Genomic DNA, 21,646 nt, shown 5'->3' with positions numbered 1-21,646 from the left:
CAGTGTAGGACAAGATGTTTTACAGCAAAAGTCTGACTTTAATACTGTCAATGTTTAACATGTTTCATTTTATTTCACAAAAAAAACTACATAATGACATCTCATCATATTACAAGGTGTGGGTGTGTGTGCGTGCAGCTGGATGCTCCATAATGGCAATGTGTCGGAACCTTCATGTATTGATGATCAAACGATTTATTCACGAAGTCACTTCAGGTTTATGTGCTCTAATTTTTCACATTTTCAGACCAGTATTTTACAAACAGCTCATCAACACAGACCAAAACCAAAGGAGCAGAAACGTGGAGATGGAGTTAAAACTAAAGGTTCCTGTGCACGCAGTAATTCATGCCGGATTTTCCTCTGGTTCCTCGCTGTGATTCATCCTCTCATTTCTCAGAGTCCCAGGAAGACCACAGGAGGCAGAGCTGTGTGTGTGTGTAGACAGTGTCTTTCCTGTTACTCCATGGAGAGCTGCACGCTGTCCGTCTGGCCCTGCTGCTGCTGCTGCTGCTGGTGCTGATGCTGCTGCTGCTCGAACTTCCTGGCTGCAGGCGACACCAGGAAGCAGAGAAACTCACCTCAGTGTTACACCAACAGCCGAAGTGTTCTGTAATTTCCTGTCATTAGCCAACGACGTGCACGGCTGTTTGTTTCTGCAGCAACGCAGAAACAAACGCGTACTCACCCAGGGAGTACATCTCCAGCTGCTGCCGCAGGCGCACCTTCTGCAGGCTGTCGTAGAAGTTGGGCTCGGGGCTGGTGCCGGCGGTGGGAGGGAGCGCGAAGATACGCATGATCTTCCTCTTGTTTCTACATCAGGGACAAACAGGCTGTAAACAGATCATCTGGATGGATCTGTATCTTCATGGGGATGTGACGTCTCATGGCATGGGGTGTGTGTGTGTGTGTGTGTGTGTGTGTGTGTGTGTGTGTGTGTGTGTGTGTGTGTGTGTGTGTGTGTGTGTGTGTGTGTTTTAGGGGGGCATTTCTTTGGCTGGCCACACAGCCCTCCAGCTGCTGCCCAGAGGTATCCTGACTGCGGGATGATCTCGTGCTGGCTCACTGACAGGGCGCTGGGCTCTGTCTGATCCAGGACACCAGCTCGACCTCGTGGCTGAAGTGTGTGATGAAGGCTTTGATGCTGTAAACTGATTCAAGCCCAGCACATCTGGAACGTCATGTCTCGTTCCCTCCACCAGCCGAATGATGATATTGTCACGTGGTTTTATCTGATGATCTGCAGACCGCCTGATCTCTGAGTGACAGCACTGCACTGCGCATCACTTCCACGGTCATTCAAAGAGCAATAACGATTCACATCTGAAGCACCGCGATCACATGCAGGGCTGTAGTGAAGCAGCATTAACTCGGAGTGTGTGTGTGTGTGTGTGTGTGTGGTCCGGGATGAGAGACTTACTTCCGGAGGTACATGAGCAGGCCGAAGCTGACCAGGATCACCAGCAGGTACACGTTCGTGGCCTCGTTCCAGGCTTCGTGCACCGAGTAGTCGATGGACTCCGGTTCGCTCCCCAAACCCCCGTGACCCCCCATGGAGAGACCCCTTCACCCCGGAGCGGATCTACCGGAAGAAAAGCGGAGAAATTCACCGAGCTTTGTAAACAGAACCGCCTCCGCTCTGACTTCTTCTTCTTCTCCGTTTGTTTTGCTCTCCTCAGCGTCTCACTGCGCCGTGCTGCCCTCCTGTGGCGAAGCGAGGAACTGCAGCCTCAAGGAATCCCTACAAGTCCAAATATTACTTCCAGAACCATCCACCCTTCTTTTATATCCCTTTATTAAAGTTCTCTCTTGTGTAGCCCAGTGTGGAATATTAATACCAAATATGTGAATAAATAGGTTAGAAAGAAAAATGAATATTTTGAATACGCATTTTCAGTTTCTTACAATGTGTTTGAAAACATGACTGTGTCAAATGTTTAAATGTATTCATTCAATTAAAGGAATGTTATTTTTGAGCGATTTTCCTGCAGAGTTGTGTGAGAGAGAGGTGTGAGAGCAGCTCCAGGTTGATTTCTGCAGGTGTGACTGCAGCTCTGATCGCTGCACCTGCCTGGTATGGTGTGTGTGTGAGGAGAGAGACAGACGAGCAGGGAGGACAGAGCAGGTTGGAAACGCTTGTCCAAGCAGTCGGAGAAACAGCGGGCATAAAAGAGTGATTTACCGCATGTCTGCAGATTGTGGGACAGATAATTAGAACACAGACACACTGTTGAGTTGAGGACTTCCGGACAACAGCAGCAGCTCACTGGACACATGAGCAGCGACTGAGCAGCCATGCAGCCCAGCTGGCCCTGGTGTTGGGATCTGCACTGCTGTCCATGGAAGAGAACATAGTGCTCCAGATAGTGAACCCCAACGGCGCTGGACAACTGGATCACACCTGTCCACCTGTGGGACTTCACCATCCACCTGCGTCAACTCCGTCCTGCACTCCTCCTCTCCACCCACCAACTTGGATGAGTACAGCACTCCACTGCGCCACACAACCTCAAACTAACTGCCTGGACTGTTGCTACTGTGGGTGGGGGTGGGGATTACTTTTTTTTTTTTTTTTTACTCAGGTCAATAACCACCTCTACCCTGGGAAATATTTTAATTTTTTTTGTTGACAATTTCTTCCATGAGCTTGTCCTAGCCGTCCTGTTTTTCAAAAACAAATGACAGCATTTCCATCGGAGAGGACTCATCGGGTTTGTCCTCCCAGCTCAGCAGTTCATTGAGGAGTTCCATTTGTTCATCTTCGTCCATTGAAAGGACATCTGGCAGCTTCAGCCCCCCCCCCCCTCGGACTTTTTGCACCAGTCAGCTGCAGCTACGGCATGCTTTAAAAAGCACTGTTCCCTGCAGTAGAGAAAAAAGTCTCATCAAGGTATTTTTAATATACATAGTTCACAGTTCTTAAAGTTACAGAGCATTTACTAGACACTCTTAAACAGAACACACCTGGTACATATTACAACTGTCTATTCCATTTGTCCCATTGAATGCATGCTGGCAGCATATAAAATCTGCCTCATACCACGTAGCAAAGTATTGCATTTTATTATTATGCAACATGCATCTAAAGAGAAAAACTTTGTGGGATTGATATGATTAAAGGTGTAATACAACATTTTGATTTCCGGGTGGATCACCTAAATAATTGGTGGGTCTGTTTGTCAATCATTCTGACGAGCTGCTTTCGTAAGGCGGTTCTCCGTGCTTGCGCCCAATCAGCTTCTCCCTTTTGCGCATGCGCATTCAGAGTGTTTATGTAGCCGGTGAGCTTCTGAGCTTGTACTTACCGATGGCGAGTCTGACATAATGAAACTGTAGCTGTTTCGGGAAAAAAAAGCTCTATTTATGAGCGAGGCGGATCGCAGAAACTGTACAGAGCCGTGCACGCCGGAGAAGAGGAGATCGCGCTCGTACACTTCCGCGTTTTCTGGGAGAAGCAGGAGAGCCGGGCGGATGGTCTGGCGCATGCGCGTTGTTCAAAAAGTGAGTAACAGACGTGGGGCTTCGTCTTTTCGAGAAAATGTTGTATTCCACCTTTAATGTTAAAGTTTTTGTATTTTATTTTATTTTTTTTGGTATTTTCAGGATCCCTCAGGAGAAGCTGAATGGTTTTGCTTCGGGTCTCTGTATAAGTTTCAAGCAACACAGAGCAGAAAGTTTCAAGTACATATTATCACATACTTTATTTTCTGAGAAGTAGATATTAAGTTTTTTTGTTTGGTGCACAAATACAATACTTTCTCACCGGTTCTGCATTTTCTGTATTTTCCCCTGTTTCCTCTGTCGCGTCAGCTCTGAAAGTAATAGAAAAGGATTTAATTGACTGTTGAAAAATCACTATGCCACAACTGGCTGCATACATTTGTTAATGTCACACATTGGCAAATACACCCACAAAGCGTTCCAGTGTTGTGTACCTGGTCTTTTCCTTGCTCTTCAGAAGCAGAGGTTTGCAACCACTGAATCAAAACCAAAAAAAACAAGTTTAGTTACCCCTCTAAACTGATTCCTAGCATGCTGTTACCATGAACCAAGGGGACTTAACACTCACAGGTCTCAGATGCATATGTCATACATCACTCACTAATTTTTGCTGTAAATTTAGATTCTTTAGTTGTTACTAAAGTCTTTTAGGCGCAACTTATTTTTTGCGTATCCTCGTTATCTCACCTCTGGAACAAACAGCTGCTTGTCTGTTCCAGACATGGAGGACAATTTTTCCAAGCGCTGGATGATCTGTGCTGTCTGGAGTAACTAGTAAACAGACATACAAGTCACGAATGGTCTGTGAAGAAACTGCCTTTTCTTACTGAGTTCACATAACTTTTGCGTGTGACATCTTGTCATCGAGTTTCAAATTAGAGCTGATTTTGGGCCTATGACATATATAACAATGGGATAAATATAGATTACAATAACAAATATACCTTATATTTAAATTCATTAACATATTTCCTTGTTTGTTGCTATTACAAAATCTAAAGATGACTGATATTAAAACTAAAAGTTAATATTACATACACTCTTGTTGTTGAATACAGTGAAATGGTCACTGTAAAGGTTTTTCAGAGATGGATCGAACCCCCCGTGTTTCCACAAATACGTTCTGTTGGAGAGAACTTTCCCACTCCTCAGGTGTCTCTCCAGATCTTGTAATGCCAGCTGTGTATTTTCAGTTAGATGATTTTGTAACCGTCCAGAATGGTACGTACAATTGACAATTGGCATGTACGAGACGTCTCACGTGAGCAAATTTAAAATGTAAAATGCCATTACCCCATCTCGCCCTCAGACAGAATTTCATCTGCCTCAACAGACTTTGTGAGGCGTCTGTTTCACACAAAGCAAGTTGGACCAAAATGTATTATTTGATATTTAATGTCAATGAACCGCAAAGGACTGGACATATTGTATTACATTTCTCTCAAATGTTCTTTGTCAGACTCATACAGTTATCAAGTTGATGTCATTGGCAGCCTTTGTTTTGACATGACACACTACTTGCATATCATGTGAAAGGGTGCATCTGCAAAAGAAATCTTTGGATGTCCAGTCGCCCCCACACCAGCACAAAGAGAAGCCAGTTTTTACAAACTGTGCACTGCACCAATGTGGTCGCGGAGAAGCTTTACCAACAGTCCACATAACTAAATCAGTTTTGTCCATTTCAAATATTTAAAAAGATATTCTTACATGTCTTCATAAATTCTAAAATATAACCTTGCCAATGCTTTTCTGTACGATGGGCTACATAAAGAAAGCACAGATACATTCTCATTTGTGTCTGATACACCCAGTAGTCCCAGTTGCTCGCTGGAACAAGCATGACTTTATTTTCCAGGCCATACACTGGCTGTTGGAGTCTGTGTCTTTTGCTTCCTCCTTTCGCAGCTCACTTTCTTTCAACCTTTAAGAGATCTTCCTCTGTAAGAAAAAATAAAACAAAAACAAAACAAAAAAATATGACTTTTATAAACCTACAAAACAGACACTGCACAGTTCCACTGCCCTGCCACTGCATCAAGTGTAACTCTTGTCCGCCCAAATGGACACCAGCTGTCCATTTCATTTGTGAACACAGAGAAAAAGTGCCACCTTTGGGGGTTTTCCATGTTTTCAAACATGACAGGAAAAACATTGTCCATTCACGAATTAACAGCAGCAGTGCTGAGCTCAGCACATCTGTCAGCCCATCCAGAGGACATTATGCCTTTATTTTTCATGTCCTCTAATGATGCAGCTGTGAGGACTGCAGGCCTCACATATGACTTTGCACTTGCTGTTCTTTGGAGGTGAAAACATTCTTTTCCTGGATTTCCAGAGGAAGATGTGATGTGCATGAATTTCCTGCTTTTCTCAACTTCACATTCAATTTTTTGAAATGTGGTTGATTTTGTGACGTGAATGGGGAATACTGAACTCTGGGGTGACATAAATCCCATTCTTGACATCTACACACAGCATGGGTGTAGTGTCTAGTTCATGTACCTCTCTGATGTGGCGACTGAGTTTTTTCTGGGCGCTTAGAACAGCTGTGCAGTGGGGACAACTGAGGCCTTCTGACTTTGATTTTACTGTGGAGTCTGTTGACTCCTCTGTATTGTCAACTTTTTTGTTCTTAGTGCTTGCTAGTCCTTACAAGTGCTTCTAGTAAAAATACACTGCTGGTGACTCTCCAGGGGGTGTGGTAACTTTAAGATTAAAGCAGTGTGAACCACTAGAAAGAGCGTCTGTGTGTCTGTATGTGGAGTTAAAGTTTGGAATCAACTGGGACCAGAACTCAATTTCCAAATATTCATCTGTTGAAATCCAGATTTAAAAATATGGTATTGTCACGATACAGAGGTTTTGTGTTGGGCTGATTCATAAATGTTGTTCTCAATCATTAAATATAGAAGCCAATAATAGGAAGTATGTATTATCATTATTATCAAGATGCCATAGCTTATAACGCAGTTACTAAGATGTTATGTGGTACCACCAAACTATAATGTTATATGTATTATATAAGACTATTTTACTAGATTACTGGTCAATGATAATCAACTAATATATTGGTGGTATTATTATTATTACTACTACTACTCTGCTACAATTGTTACTATAATTATATCATCAGCATATATGACACTTTGATATTACTATTACTACAACTACTATTATATCTTAATCATGCACAATACCTTGATATTGTGTTATTATATGTATCAATGTATAACATGTTATATTTACTTTGCCAGCACAAAAATCGATACAGTAAGTGATAATGGTGCTAATCTTAAACAGATACATAATAAATATTACACTCAACAAATCTTTAGTATACGGCAGGCGAGGGGGGCTCTGCTGCTGGGAAGTCACCACCGTCTAGCAGTAGACTCCCAATTCTTGTCTTTTTAATGCATAGTACAGGACACTTTGCAAAGGGTGGTCCTGTTGCCTGAGGACTGACCCCTCTGGCAGAGGGTCCACATAACACCTTGGCCCTTGAAGATACATCGTGTACTAGCAAAACTAACACTTAAATGGAAGATGAATATAACTATCAGCACCATTCATAGTAAGTACTAGTGATAGCGATATGTTGTGATATGTTGTGATATACTAGTGATATGTTGATATGTGTTGATGATGTGGTAAGAGCAGTGGTATTGATAATACTAATAGTAATATGTATATTCATATATATATATATATATATATATATATATATATATATATATATATACCAAATGCACTTAATGCATTAATTATGGCAACCTAAAGATGTTTAGGATGACAAGGGATGGGAGTTAATACGTTTTCTTCATCCCACTCCTTTTCGAGGCATCAAATTAAATACAACATATGTTTAGTTCCTAATTGTAATTTTTTTTGATTAGTTTGTTGTTTTTATTATTAATTTCTTTATGTGTGTATATATATATATATGTACTACTTCTGTACAATCGTGTTTTTTTTCCTGCCCAGTGTGGGGAATTTTGTGTCCAGTACTGTACAGTATATTTATTTTGTGTTGTTTTTCCTGTGCCTCGAAATAAATGTATTCAATCATTCATTCAATCAGAAATTATAAAAAAATAACCTTGCCAATGCTTTTCTGTACGATGGGCTACATAAAGAAAGCACAGATAAATTCTCATTTGTGTCTGATACACCCAGTTGTCCCAGTTGCTCGCTGGAACAAGCATGACTTTATTTTCCAGGCCATACACTGGCTGTTGGAGTCTGTGTCTTTTGCTTCTTCCTTTCGCAGCTCACTTTCTTTTTTTTCAACCTTGAAGAGATCTTCATCTATAGGTGGGGATTTCTGCATAAAAATACATTTCGTTGCAACCATAACGTGTCTGTTATTACCATTGTTGATCTCACATGTTAACAAATCCTTTTGTCTAACCTCAGCATTCAGATTTGGTTCAGATGCAGAGTCCTGCACTGATTCAGGGTCAGGGCCTCCACAGTAACCTTTAAATGTTGGACTTCATTTAGGCAGCCTATACAGTAATTTACAAAAGAAAATGTTTTTTTTTTATAAACCTACAAAACAGACACTGCACAGTTCCACTGCCCTGCCACTGCATCAAGTGTAACTCTTGTCCGCCCAAATGGACACCAGTTGTCCATTTCATTTGTGAACACAGAGAAAAAGTGCCACTTTTGGGGGGTTTTCCATGTTTTCAAACATGACAGGAAAAACATTGTCCATTCCCATTAACAGCAGCAGTGCTGAGCTCAGCACATCTGTCAGCCCATCCGGAGGACATTATGCCTTTATTTTTCATGTCCTCTAATGATGCAGCTGTGAGGACTGCAGACCTCACATATGACTTTGCACTTGCTGTTCTTTGGAGGTGAAAACATTCTTTTCCTGGATTTCCAGAGGAAGATGTGATGGGCATGAATTTCCTGCTTTTCTCAACTTAAGTCAATTTTTTTGAAATGTGGTCGAGGTCATGACATGAATGGAGAATACTGGGCTATGGTTGAACTCGGGGGTGACATAAATCCCATTCTTGACATCTACACACAGCATGGGTGTAGTGTCCAGTTCATGCTTCTCTCTCTGCTGTGCAGTGGGGACAACTGAGGCCTTCTGACTTTGATTTTACTGTGGAGTCTGTTGACTCCTCTGTATTGTTGTCAACTCTTTTGTTCATAGTGCTTGCCTTTTTCTGCAAAACAAAAAGAAAAAAACAGCAATTTCAGTCAAACATGTAAACTGAACTATTGCCACACTCAGCCTGCATTGCTTCTGCAAAGTACCGTCACAGATTGGATATTTGATGGTTCTGAAACTCAGGATTATAGCACAGAGTGATACAGAATCTACCTGACATTTGCTGCAAAATGACAACTGCACTTTTTGACAACCATGTTTTGTCAAGTAATGACCCATCAATTGCAAGGGAAATGTGTATCAATTCTTAAAAACCTGCCATCGTTATAACAGTAAATTGAATAAGACAGTCGCTTGTATGCGATAAAGTGTGACAATGTGAGTTTTATACATAGCAGTCCTGTCACAAACTGAAATGTATCATATGTCTTTTAAGATGTTATACGACAATGTCAAAGGAGCACAGTGATCCTCCTGTGGGAGAAAATGTTTCATTCTATTTAGTGCTATGCTTTGACAGCTCCTCAGATGTGAAAGACAGCACTGACATAGCAAACCTCACACTTTACAGTCTTACTGTAGATATTCTCAATTTAAATTAATGGACTGACACAGAATATAGAAAGGCATATGATTTCCTCATTAACTTATGAATGCTCATCATAGCTTTCACCTTATTTGCAAGATACTGTTGCACAGAAATGCAATTTAAATTTACAGAATCTAAACAGGAAGAACTACACTGGAGGGAAAATAACAAGGAGCATATTACCTCGTCTTGTGTGTGATTCAATGCCTGCAAGAGACGGATATTGTGAAATTAATAAGAAACATAAGGACATGATTATTGACATTGTCATTAAGTTTTATGCTTAGGGAACAGTTTTCAGTTAATGCAGATTTCTGTAATAATTTCAATAGCATTTCAGTCAGAACTGTGCCGTCCCCACTAACAACCATCTCTCACTAATGGAATGATACCCGTTCTGAAACACCTACTGCTGTGCTGCCTGTCACTAGAAGATCAGAATCAGAATAAATTGCCCCCCATTGAAATCCAGATGTGTCATAGGTTGACAAATTACCAAATAAACACTAGATAAAAACACAAGAACTGTTGATTGCAAGATATAGCCTAGATGAGCCCTCCATGTTTGTCTGTCACTCTGTAGACCACTTACCATGTTTTGTCATGATCGGTGTGTCGTTAGACCCAGATGCAGAGAGACCAGAACCAGGGTTGATGTTTGCACAGGTTTGAGTACAGGGGAGACCCAAGAGGGCTGCAGCCTGGCAGCAGCGTCGCAGGTTAGCTCGAGGTGAGGTCGAAGCAAGGCGTGAAAATATCCCTGACAGAGCTTGGTAGCGCAGGAAAGTCCTTCTGCAGCAGCACAGGAGTCTGGAAAAGATAACGACCTGGCAAGGAGCAGGTGGCTGGGAGCGGTCAGTAGAGGCAGGCAGGTGGCAGTCCAAACGGGAAGGCAATTAGCAATCAGATGGACCCAGGGAGAGTGAGGTTGCCCACTGCCCACCTGAACAGAATCCTGACATGTTTTGATTTTAGGTGTTTTTTTTTTTTTTTAACACTGCTGAGCACTTAAGGCTCTAAATTTGCAGTGTGGGCAGTGGTAATGGCTTCTTGAATTCCATTTGCTGTCTTTGCAGAACCAGACCACCACAAATTTGTTTGAAAAAAACAAACGACAACAAAAAAAAAACTACAGATCGGCAAAAATAATTCTTTACTTTCTTAAAAAGAAAATGTTGCAGATGTGCCTTTCTGTACTTTGTCTATATTACATACCTTCAGTGTTTATATTAAAATAAACAGCATCCTTAAGATGCTTTTTAATAACATGACTTTTGTTAGCTAGTTCTTTTCCTGTGCAGAATATGTACTGCGAACCAACACAGCCCAACAATGACTGTGTGTTGCAGAACATCTGGCAAGAGCCTGTGAAGAACAGTAACAGTGTTAGTTATAACATCACGTTCCACCTTGACTTCCACCGTCAAGGTGGAAGTTCTTTTAGGTACTTGTGAAAGTACTTCTCACCTTCCATTTGGTGTTTGTCACCAACTCAGAACTTTGTGGAAATACTGAAGAGAATGATCAACAAGAAATGACAGTAATTGAATAGCACTTATCTTGCATAGCAATGTAAAAGTAGCTGTAAATGTGGGGAGGCATTTTTTAATCAATTATTTAAATGTTTGTTAGTGTAATGTGTTAAAAAATTATTTGACTGTAAACATTTACATTGCTAACATTGTGTTGTTAAAACAACAAATATTCGCATTGGATCTGCTTTGCTTGGTGAACACTTCAAGCTCGGTAGTAGGTCAGACAAATAAACCAGCAGTAGCCCTGGTAGTAGGGCCTACAAAAAAACCTTGCTAGATTTTGGGACCAAACTGGAACTAGACATTCCTGTGGCCCGCTGTTCAGCAGTGTTGTACTATAACCTAGGAATTGCCAAGCCCTTCCATATCCCTACTCATAATAAGGATACTGTATGGGATTTACATGGAGAAATTTGGAGTATTTGCCTAAGAAAGTACCGGCAAAACCAGAACTACCTTGTAGTAACTTAAGTGGGGTGGGGAAGGATTTGCTCGCTTCAAGTGCGGTTGAAATTTGTGTCCTATTTAACTATCATTTTACTCAGAAAAAGGTGACATTTCCTTTAGCAAAATCATATGGCAAAACGTAATTACCTACCAAGGCCTTGCCAGTAGCCAGTGTGTCATGGAGAGCTTGTAAAATGAACACCACATTTTGCTTTTCTCTCTTCAAATTCTGCGTGGCTGATGTGATCTCTGTGATGACCAATTTGATGACCTGTTAGGTTGCCAAAAGAAAAAAAAAACCCTGCTGGGTTGCCATGTGCTCTTTGAAGCGTCAATCCAGCAAAAATACAGTTGTCGATGTAGGCCTACATGATGTGGCAACTATTTTCCAGAATTTAAAAGATACAACTCTTGAAAATAATACCTTTTGTAGTCTTCCTTTTTGTGGTATCGTAGTTATTGTTTTATTGTTGCCATTATTCAGTTATGGTTTAAATTGGTAAGTACGTAATTCCCTGCAATACCCAGGAGACCAGCAGATGGCAGCAAATGTTAGTTAGGATAGGTATTGTTCAGGTTGTATCCATGATGGTTGTGCAGTACACAATGTTAAACAGTTTGCACGTGTGGATCTGGTATTATTGTAAAGATGCATCACTTTAATTAGTCTGGATTTTATAGTCCTTTTCCAGGTTTTTTTAAAAAAAATCTAGCATGTTGTGTTCTCTAGCACTTTTTAAGAGCAGGCTAATAACCACTTAAAACATTTTTCTTTCTGCAATATACCAGAAGAACCAGAAGGCTGATTCCAAGGCTGATTGGTTTAATGTATTAACATTGCGAGATGTTCGGATCTGTGATTTCTACAAGAAGCATATTATGGCAACATGTTGCCTCCAAAACCTGAGGGAAAGTGCATGATAACTGAAATATAAACAGTACAAGACAGTACAGTCCATAACGGTACAGTCAGACTCCTCAAAATTGTAGCACAATTGTTTTTATGCCTGTATTCATGTATCATGTTTACATCCCTAGCAATCTTCCTCAAAAAGCAACATCAGCTGTTGTATCTTTGTGGCAGTTGCAACCCATGCCTGGTAAATGCTGTAATCAAGAAAGCATGCAGACAACAAGTTATGTTTCAAGTAGTTTTAATAAATATATTTTTGGGGCACAATCCACACAAATGGAAATAAAAAATACAAAAGAACTGAAGATGGATTTGTTTCACACTACTCCAGTCTGCCAGCATTTGGCAGCAGTTTCTTGCCTCAAATAACCAGTCTCTTTAGTGCCCCTAGAGACAACGACCACTAGCTCATTCAGTTTAAAACAGTCATCGGACAGACCACAGAATCGGCCACAAATCCATCCAGATAAGTAGTGGCATATCCCCCAAAGAGTGACATTAACCATAACATCTTGGCCAAACAGCAGTAAAAGTACTGGCATTAATTTTGGCATCTCCCCCAGACAGCGGCATAAAGAGGCCACCGGAAAAGCCATTGCTAGAAAGGTACCAGCCAGTATCCCCTAAACATAAACCGTGGCATCTAGCCCAAAGAGGGGTGCAGGTACTAGCATTAACTGTAGCATCTTCCTTAGACAGTGGCATAAACTGTGGCATGTTTCCTAACAGTCACATAAGCCGTGACACTAGCCGTGGCATCTCCCACAAACTGTGGCGTCTTTCCCAAACAGTGGCAAAAACCATGGCATCTTTCTTCAACAGTGGCGGGGGCTCGGGGGGCCTGGATCAGTGGGTGCCAGCTCATGTCCGGGTGGCCGGGGTGTTCTGGGGTGGGTGTGGCTGGGGGCCCTGGGTCCTGTTGCCTGGGGGCTGTCCCCTTCCATGAGGGTGTCGAGTCCGCCTGGCTGGGGGGGCCGGTCGGCTGCGGGCCTGGGTCGGTGTACGCCCTGGTGTCTGGTTGCTGCCCCAGAATCCAGGGTATAGGGTGGATGGGAGGGGTGGGTGGGGGTGCTGTGGGGGTTAGGGGCTAGGGGGTTGTGGATATGACTGAGGTGTGTGTGCATATGTGTGTGTGTGTGTGTGTGTGTGTGTGTGTGTGTGAGTATGTATGTGTGGATGTATATGTGTGGGCGATTGGATAGGTGTGTATGTGAGGAAAGAGTGTGGTGCCCTGTCGGGGGTAGGCCTGGGGTGGTGGTCCCTGGGTCTGGGCTCTTCTTCTGGGCTATGGTCCCTGACCGTCCTGGTCCTGGCAGGGGTGAGGGGGTGGCGGCTCTTCCCCCCTAGACGTCATCCCCGGACTTCTCTCTCCTCTCTCCCCCCGCTCTCATTCACACACACGTAGGGCTTTGGGAGGTGGGCTTATCAGGTAGGGTGTGGTGGAGGGGGCCATCTAAGTGGCCTCAATCACTGCACCCTTCGGTGGCTCGCCTCTCAGTCTTAATTGCACTTAGTCATCTAACATGATCAAATACATACAACACACACATCTGGGGGACTTGGCGCGCCGTGTCGGGGGTGGGGCTGTTCAGGTAGATGGGACTGCTCGTTTGGCCTCGCTCGCGGCACGGTGTGGTTACTGCCCCTCAATTTTAATCGCAAACAACATATACTTCATCAACACTCATGAGTGGGGGAGGAGAAGGCAATGGGGTCTTCTACACCCCTGTTTCTGGGTCCCTTCTGGTGGGGGGGTGGGGGGGCTGTTGTTTACCCACAGGCCTGGGATTTGGACCAGCTGTGGGTTGGGGAGCTGCTGGCTCCAGGGAGTGCATATCTGTCTGCAGTGGTGGGGGTTGGGGTGGGGGGTGGGGGGTGGTTATGGGTGGGGGGGGGGGCCCTAGATGTGGGGTTTGGTGTGCCCTTGCCTTCTGGGGGGGTCTCCCACAGGACATGATGGATGGATGAGGTGGGAATGTGAGTGTGTTTGGGTTAGGGTTGACTGGCTGACTGTGTGTGTGTGTGTGTGTGTGTGTGTGTGTGTGTGTGTGTGTGTGTGTGTGTGTGTGTGTGTGTGTGTGTGTCGGGGGGGTGGTTGGGGGGAGGATGGGCTGGGTGGGGCTGGGGGTAGTGAGGTGGGGGAGGACGGGGTGGACTGGGGGATGGAGTGGGCTGTGATGCCTTGGATCTCGGGGTACGTGGCTGGAGCGCTGGGGGGGCACTGGCCTGGGGCGGGTAGTCACCTGTGTGGGCTGGTTCTCCTGGTCATGGCCCTCCGCCTGAGTTGGGGGGGTTGGCTCTTGGGCACTGGGCTCGCGGCTCTGCCCGCCCCGGGCATCTAGTCCCAGAGGGGGCCGGCTCCTGCCCGTCTTAGCTACCTGGGGTCCGGGCCCCGGGGCCGCCGCGGGGTCTTGGTTGGGGCTTTCCTCTGCCTTCTTCTGGACCGGCGCATGGACGTCTGGGGCTCGGATCTGGGCTCTGGTATGGCCGCCGGTTATATGAGCCCTGAAGGCCTTTCTGGCATGCTTTTGGTCTTCTCAGGGTTCACTAACACATTTGCATGATCACGCTGATCTTTAATCACTCTTCACATTCTACATGTGGACTCGGTTACCTTGTTTTCTTGTGGTGTGTTATACCAGCGGTGATCTGTAGTAGACATCTCCCAGTTTACTACCAGCTATATTCCCATCATTTCATCCCTTCTGGTTGTGAAAGAAATCATGTATTCACTGCCTTGATATAGTAACTCCTGAATATTAACCTCCTCCACACACCTTCACAACAAGTCATTTTATTGCTTTTTACAGCTTGCATGCATTAAACCTCGTTTTACTTTCACTGTTGATATTCCTTTTATGTCTGACCTCTGTGCGGACCCTCACACCAATCATTTACCACCAGTGCTGTGTAAATACGGCTTTTAACTGAGAGACTGACCGCTGTTGCCAGGTGTGTGTTAGTAATGGTGTTAAACCCCATTAAAGTGTTAACTGTGTAATGAGTGACCGAGGGCCAAAGTCCAACACTGTGTGTCTGTGAGTCTTCAGGAAGAGACATTGAAGGAACAGCAGGAAACTGAACATTCGCCGCGTTGAAAAGGTAAATGTGTTCACTTTGGTACTCTTTGGCTCTTCCTGTCTGCTACTCTTTGAATAAACTCCAACATTTTAATCTTCTCTATGCCTCGCTTGACTCTCTTTTTAATTATAATATTTGTGAGTTTGTTTTCTCTCATATCTCTTGCTCAGAAAACTGCTTTTCTGCTTTCTGTCTGTCTGTTTGGTTGTGGATGGAGGCAGGTGGATGACAGGGTCGTGCTGTTATCTGAGAATGTTGAGTAAAACCTGTGTGTACACTGCAGGTGTGTCGATCCTGTGTGTGTGTGTGTGTGTGTGTGTGTGTGTGTGTGTGTGTGTGTGTGTGTCCTTGTGAGGCCGACCTTCTTTAACCCTGTTTATATCAGCGTCTGTGTGAAAACAAAAGGCTGAGTTAAACTTGTCTGACCTGATGTCTCACAGATGGAGGTCATCTTTGTGGTCCTGTCCCTCATATTAGCAGACGGGGTGAAATCAGTGTCGGCTGCAGGTTCGGTAAGCACTTCAACCTACTAAGTCTTTGTTCCTTTGGCCGAACAATAATACTCAGCTCTACTGGTTAGTGGTTTATCGGGTATCATCCGTCTATCTGGCTAATTACTATAATCCACAATGCATTAAAATGTAACCTTATGGTGTTTGTGTTTACAAGGCACTGGCACTATTTGTACCATCTGGTTGAAATTTCGAGTTGTTTTCCCTCATCTACACCTAGAGCAGGGGTCGGCAACCTTTTTGTCATGGAGTGCCAGTTTAAAATTTTCTCATCAATGTGTGTGCCATTTTCAACTAAAACGCAAGTTGACACAAAATACAAAAAGATTTCTAACATAGCCTACCTGGAAATTTATTCCATTCAGATAAAGCACATACAATCATATATTTAAAGATATTTTTCTGTTATTAAAGCGACACTAAGGAACTTTTCAACCATAATAAAACATTTTAATATCTTTTGTGATGATACATCGACTTACAACTAGTTGAATGACCCCTCTGCCACAGCCTGAGGGCATCAGTATTGCTTTCACTTGGACTAAGCAACTGTGAGGAGGGTGGTAGGAACCCTGCACACCACAAAACTCCAAATGTGCGGACTGCTTTACGGCATGCATCACATCATGATATAATATTGTTTAGCCACCATTAGATTCATTACCTCGTCGCTATCCATCCTTCACACAGCCACTGGAAACAAATGAAGGCGAGTTCAGTCTGACAGCATGCCACCGGGAGCAGCATTTTACGACGTCACGCGCTAGTCCTCATGGGAACTGTAGTATTCGTTCAGGCAAAACACTACCGCTTTTGTCCACTGGCGCCGCCAAAATCAACGAAAACTGAAAGTTCCTTAGTGTTGCTTTAACTCCAAAAAGTGCTTTCATAAATGTTGTGCTTTGTGCTCAGCATGCCGATGTTTCAAATTAACTGGTGCCCATGTTATCTTGTGACCAATATATGACTGAGACTTGTACTCGTTCTAGTGAATGTCGATTATCTACAGTTACAGTGAATATATAAGTTTTAAATCTTTTGTGAGTCTTTAACAACTGCTGTTATCAGCATGTATTTACACAGAATTCCGCCGTCACTCGTTAACACGGGAACCAGTTAATCCATAACACCGACCAGGCGATTGCTCATATTCTTCTACGGAGCTCTTTGAACAACTCGCTGTAGCGTGATTTGCTTCCATATCGCCTCTCCACTGTTTTTTCTCTTGGGGTTTTTATTTAAAAAGGGTTTTTCAACCACCATCATGTTCTTTTGCTTGCTTTTGACTGTCCTGCTTCCTGTTTACTGTGCACGTCATCACGTCACTACGTACGAGGGAACGCATGCACGGAACAAATAATCCCCCCCCCCTTTTTTTTCCGATCCGCTGTCAGGCAGCGTTCATGTAAGACAAGGAGCGGATTATCGATCGGTGTACACCACCACGTACAATCGGCTCCAAAATACAATCCGTTCCAAGTGAAGCGGATCCACTCGGGCGTTTATATGACATATTTACAATCCGCTCTGCCCTATAAGCCATATACTATGGGGCGCATACAAGCGTGCCTAGTGTTAAAGCTAGGGTAGGCGATGTTGTCCAAAAGCACTTTTTGTCATACTGAGAGAAGTCAATACATTATGTGGACGGAAAAAGGTGCGGAAAAAATCTGACAACTGTAGCGGCCACAGGACAGTACAAACTCCGACCAATCGTAAGGCGCGGACCGCTCTTAAGAAACCAATCAGAGCCCCCCCCCGCGTGAAAAATAGAACAAAGCAGAGCGCGCGCTGCAGAGTGCGTGGCCGTTTGCGGCGTTTTTCTCTTTACTGACGAGTAACTGAATGACGACTATTGTCTCTAATGGCCTGCCATACGCATTGTGTGCGGGCAGTCAGATAGGTTAACATGGGAGGCGATCAGAAACTCCGTGCACAGTGCTTCCGCGTCCAGTGCGTTCCCCCGTAACAGTGGGAGCTCCTCCAATGGGGTGGGAGCTGGGCGGAGCCTTGGGGAGATGCTACATTCGAATACATGCTAGTTTTCCAAGATCGCTGACCCTAGCTTTAATAACAGGCGTGACACCCGTGGCACGCGTACCAAGGGTTGCCGACCCCTGACCCAGAGCCTGAGCAAGTGACGTTTTCCCCGTTTCCACGGCGATGGGTTGTTTTTGAAATGTTCCATCATAAAGTTGGAAATGGGGCCGAAGATGTATGGAAAATGAACGATGGATGGATCATGGTTCCTTCATCCCAGAGCTGCAGTCGAGTTCCTCATGCTGTTTGTAGCTTGTTGATAATTTATATGTTTCTATTGGAGTGCTGAGATGTTCGATATACTGTCAGAAATCAGGCCATCTGATGTTGTGCACTGCAGCCTGGTGTGATCATGACCCTGCTGATGGCCCTGGATAAGCGGCCCTGGCTCCTGGGGGTCTACGTCATTGCGGTGGGACTCCCGGTCATTCTCTTCATCAGCTTCATGTGGCCTGACAAGGTGCGGCGCAGACCTTTCTGGATGCTTGGGGTCTGCTTGTTCATCCAGACGTGCAACACTCAGCTGACCATGCGGTGTTTTCCCATCCAGAGGTTCGGACCGCCTGACCAGCCGTACTACTATAAGAAGAGCGACGATCCTCAGCCAGACGACCCCGAGTCCACACTGCAGAAACACAGCAAAGGTATTTAATGATTCTGAAATCATTTCGACTGCCTTCAGTTCGCTGATGATTTTCAGAATGTCATTTGACCGTATGAACTTTGTTTTTTTGGGCAGAAATGGACAAGCAGGCATCAAAAGAAGAAGCCACAGTGACGCACAAGAGGAAGCTGAACAAGAAAAGCACCGCTCAGGCTTAAAACTGTGTACGAACAAGTAATTGTTAGTTATGGTAAATGGACTAGACTTATAGAGTGCTTTTTCATCTGCATTAGCAGAGACCAAAGCGCTTTACACTACATTATCACATTCACCCATTCACACACACATTCACACACCAGTGGATGCAATTGGGGGCAATTCAGGGTTCAGTGTCTTGCACAAGGACACTTCGACATGCAGACAGGGGGGAGACGGGAATCAAACTAACAACCTCCCGATTGTCAGACGACTGCTCTCCCCACTGAACCACAGCCGCCCTTAGTTAAAAAATGTGGTAAAAAAAAATTAATATATAGTGGAAGTGTATTTACAGAGCAGCAAAGGTTGAGAGTTCAAGACGTTCCAGGAGTGATGTCTGGCTTCACACACACACACACACTCACTCACTCACTCACTCACTCACTCACTCACTCACTCACTAATAAAAGCATAATTTAAACCACGATTGAAGGTTTTCAGTATGGTGTGATTTTTAATTATGTCTGTGAAATGTGAAAATACATCTTTCAGTTTTGTTGTGGCTACAAAACAGCAGATGATTAAACATTCAGGTTCAAAGTTAAGGTCTCATCATTGCAACATTATGAATGTAAAAGTATTTTGAGGTTTTGTTGTTTCAGAAACGTTTCATGTTTACGTTCATTACCTGGCAGCACAAAGTCAGAACTGCTGAGCGGTGCATTTAGCGCAATAAGTTATGAGTACAGACAACAATATGCTATAAATATTAACAGTAGTCATCCTGGACTATTATAACAACTTCCAGTTGAGGGTAACATCGGGATCATTAACATCTGCCTGGCAACGCCTGGAGAAGGGTATTATAACAGATTGCACAATTTCAGTGCCAGTCTTCTCCCTGGCCATGAACATGATCGTGAAGTCAGCTGAGGTGGAGTGTAGAGGCCCCTTGTCAAGATCTGGCACTCAGCAGCCCCCCATAAGAGCTTTTATGGATGACCTCACAGTGACGTCAACCTCTGTTCCTGGCTGCAGATGGCTACTGCAAGGGCTAGAGCGGCTCACCTCTCGGGCAAGGATGAGTTTCAAGCCCGCCAAGTCCAGGTCTCTGGTCCTCAAGAAAGGCAGGGTGGCCGACCGGTTCCGCTTTGCTATAGGAGGGACACCAATTCCAACGGTGATGGAAAAACCTGTCAAGAGCCTGGGCAAAGTCTTCAACAGCTCCTTGAGGGATTCAGATTCACTCCAGAAAACCCAGGCTGAACTGACATCATGGCTCACAGCAATAGACAAGTCGGGGCTACCAGGGAAATTCAAAACCTGGATCTACCAACATGGTGTCCTGCCAAGACTCCTTTGGCCCCTGCTGGTCTATGAAGTGCCCATGTCCACGGTGGAGACACTAGAACGGACCATCAGTCAGTTTCTCCGCAGGTGGCTTGGGCTCCCCCGATCCCTCAGCAGCATCGCACTGTATGACCATTCCACCATGCTGCAGCTCCCAATCAGCGGCCTGTTGGAGAAGTTTATGATCACACGTGCCAGGGAGGTGATGATGTATCGGGACACCGCCAACCAAAAAGTTGCCACAGCAGGAATCCTGGTGAAAACTGTGAGGAAGTGGAAGGCACAGGAAGCTGTTGATAGAGCAGAGGCACGATTGCAGCATAACATCTTGGTGGGCAACACGGCAGTGGGCCGGGCGGGACTTGGCAGCTTCCCCAAGCCCCGCTACGACAAAGCCAGAGGAAAGGAGAAACGTCATATGGTTCAGGATGAGATCAGAGCAGAGGTGGAGGAGGATCGGCGGGTCAAGATGGTGGCTATGTACCAAAAAGGCGCCTGGACGAGGTGGGGCCACGCTGAACAGCGAAAAATCACCTGGCCAGAGCTCTGGAGACTTGAACCCCAGCACATTAAGTTCCTCATTCAGTCAGTATATGATGTTCTCCCAAGCCCAACTAATCTGCAGCGTTGGGGCTTAGCGAACACTGCAGCATGCCAGTTGTGCCAGAGGAGAGCCACCCTGGAGCACATCCTAAGTTGCTGCCCGAAGGCCTTGGGGGAAGGACGGTACCGCTGGCATCACGACCAGGTCCTTAGGGCTCTGGCAGACACACTCAGCACAGCAATGACCAACTGCAGGTACCAGCACAACCCCAAGCAGTCCATCACCTTTGTCAGAGCTGGGGACAAGGTGCAACATCAGCCAAGGTCTTCTGGGGGGCTTCTCACCACTGCAAGAGACTGGAAACTCCGAGTCGACCTGGGGAGGCAGCTCAAATTCCCAGAAAACATCCTGGCCACTTCACTCCGCCCAGACGTGGTGTTAACATCAGAGTCAACTAAGCAAGTGGTCCTGGTCGAGCTTACCGTCCACTGGGAAGGCAGATTGGAGGAGGCCAATGAGCGCAAGAGGGCCAAATACGCAGAGCTAGTGACTGAGTGCCGGAGCAATGGTTGGAAAGCCCGCTGCGAACCAGTCGAGGTGGGGTGTCGGGGTTTTGCTGGCCAGTCACTACCCGAATCCTTAAACTCCTTGGAGTAAAAGGGCAGCTGTGCCGAGGAGCCATCAAAACATCACTGAGGCTGTGGAAAAAGCCTCTAGATGGCTATGGATCCGGAGGGGGGATCCGTGGAGTAGTGGGCCACTTGGACACAAGTCTGGGGCTGATCACCCCCGGCTGGGTCGCCCGAGCGAGGGTGTTTGATTATCAAAGACCCGAAACACCCTATGACCTCGGGTTCATCACTGATGATGTGTCCAAGTAGCACCTAGAGGCGTATTCAAGAACTGTGAGTTCGCAGACATTTGTACAGCCAGATGACCGAATTGGACTTTTGTGGCACGAAACTGAAAAAAACTACCAAATCCAGGAGAATCTGGCCTGGGAGTCCTGACAGTCTGGAGGAAGCTGTTGTTGTTGTTGTAAATCTATAAAGCATGTGAAAAAGAACGATTTGGTGCTCATGAGCATCAGCAGCAGCGCTCCAGAAGAGTTGCGTTTTTCCCCGTTTACATGGAAACACAATCAGAGAGTTTGCAAAAAGTTGCTTTCTCAAAAAAGGTCGTCCCCCCATTTCCACAA

General features: G+C 44.9%; 1 protein-coding gene and 1 pseudogene across 1 annotated transcript; one reads left to right on the top strand and one right to left on the bottom strand.

Moving 5' to 3' along the window:
- Window positions 1–49: 49 nt before the first annotated feature.
- LOC115405229 (small integral membrane protein 19-like) lies at window positions 50–1,583 on the bottom strand. Its single transcript, XM_030114742.1, has 3 exons — window positions 1,421–1,583; window positions 689–813; window positions 50–548 (listed from the first exon to the last, which is right to left on the bottom strand). The coding sequence occupies exons 1-3, from the start codon at window positions 1,552–1,554 to the stop codon at window positions 460–462; spliced, it is 348 nt and encodes a 115-aa protein (XP_029970602.1). The 5' UTR covers window positions 1,555–1,583; the 3' UTR covers window positions 50–459.
- A 16,521-nt stretch (window positions 1,584–18,104) lies between these two features.
- LOC115404481 (uncharacterized) lies at window positions 18,105–21,268 on the top strand (annotated as a pseudogene).
- Window positions 21,269–21,646: the final 378 nt, after the last annotated feature.

Source organism: Salarias fasciatus, chromosome 2 (assembly GCF_902148845.1).
Source record: "Salarias fasciatus chromosome 2, fSalaFa1.1, whole genome shotgun sequence".
NCBI classification, from domain to species: Eukaryota; Metazoa; Chordata; class Actinopteri; order Blenniiformes; family Blenniidae; genus Salarias; species Salarias fasciatus.
This window is presented reverse-complemented; position numbering and strand designations above follow the sequence as displayed.

Excerpts from the sequence above, each read along its gene's own strand:
- LOC115405229 (XM_030114742.1), bottom strand. The coding sequence starts at position 1,554 with ATGGGGGGTCACGGGGGTTTGGGGAGCGAACCGGAGTCCATCGACTAC. Across the intron at positions 814-1,420 it reads CTGCTCATGTACCTCCGGAA|AAACAAGAGGAAGATCATGC; the intron begins GTAAGTCTCTCA and ends TCCCTGATGTAG. Across the intron at positions 549-688 it reads GCTGGAGATGTACTCCCTGG|CCAGGAAGTTCGAGCAGCAG; the intron begins GTGAGTACGCGT and ends TGTCGCCTGCAG.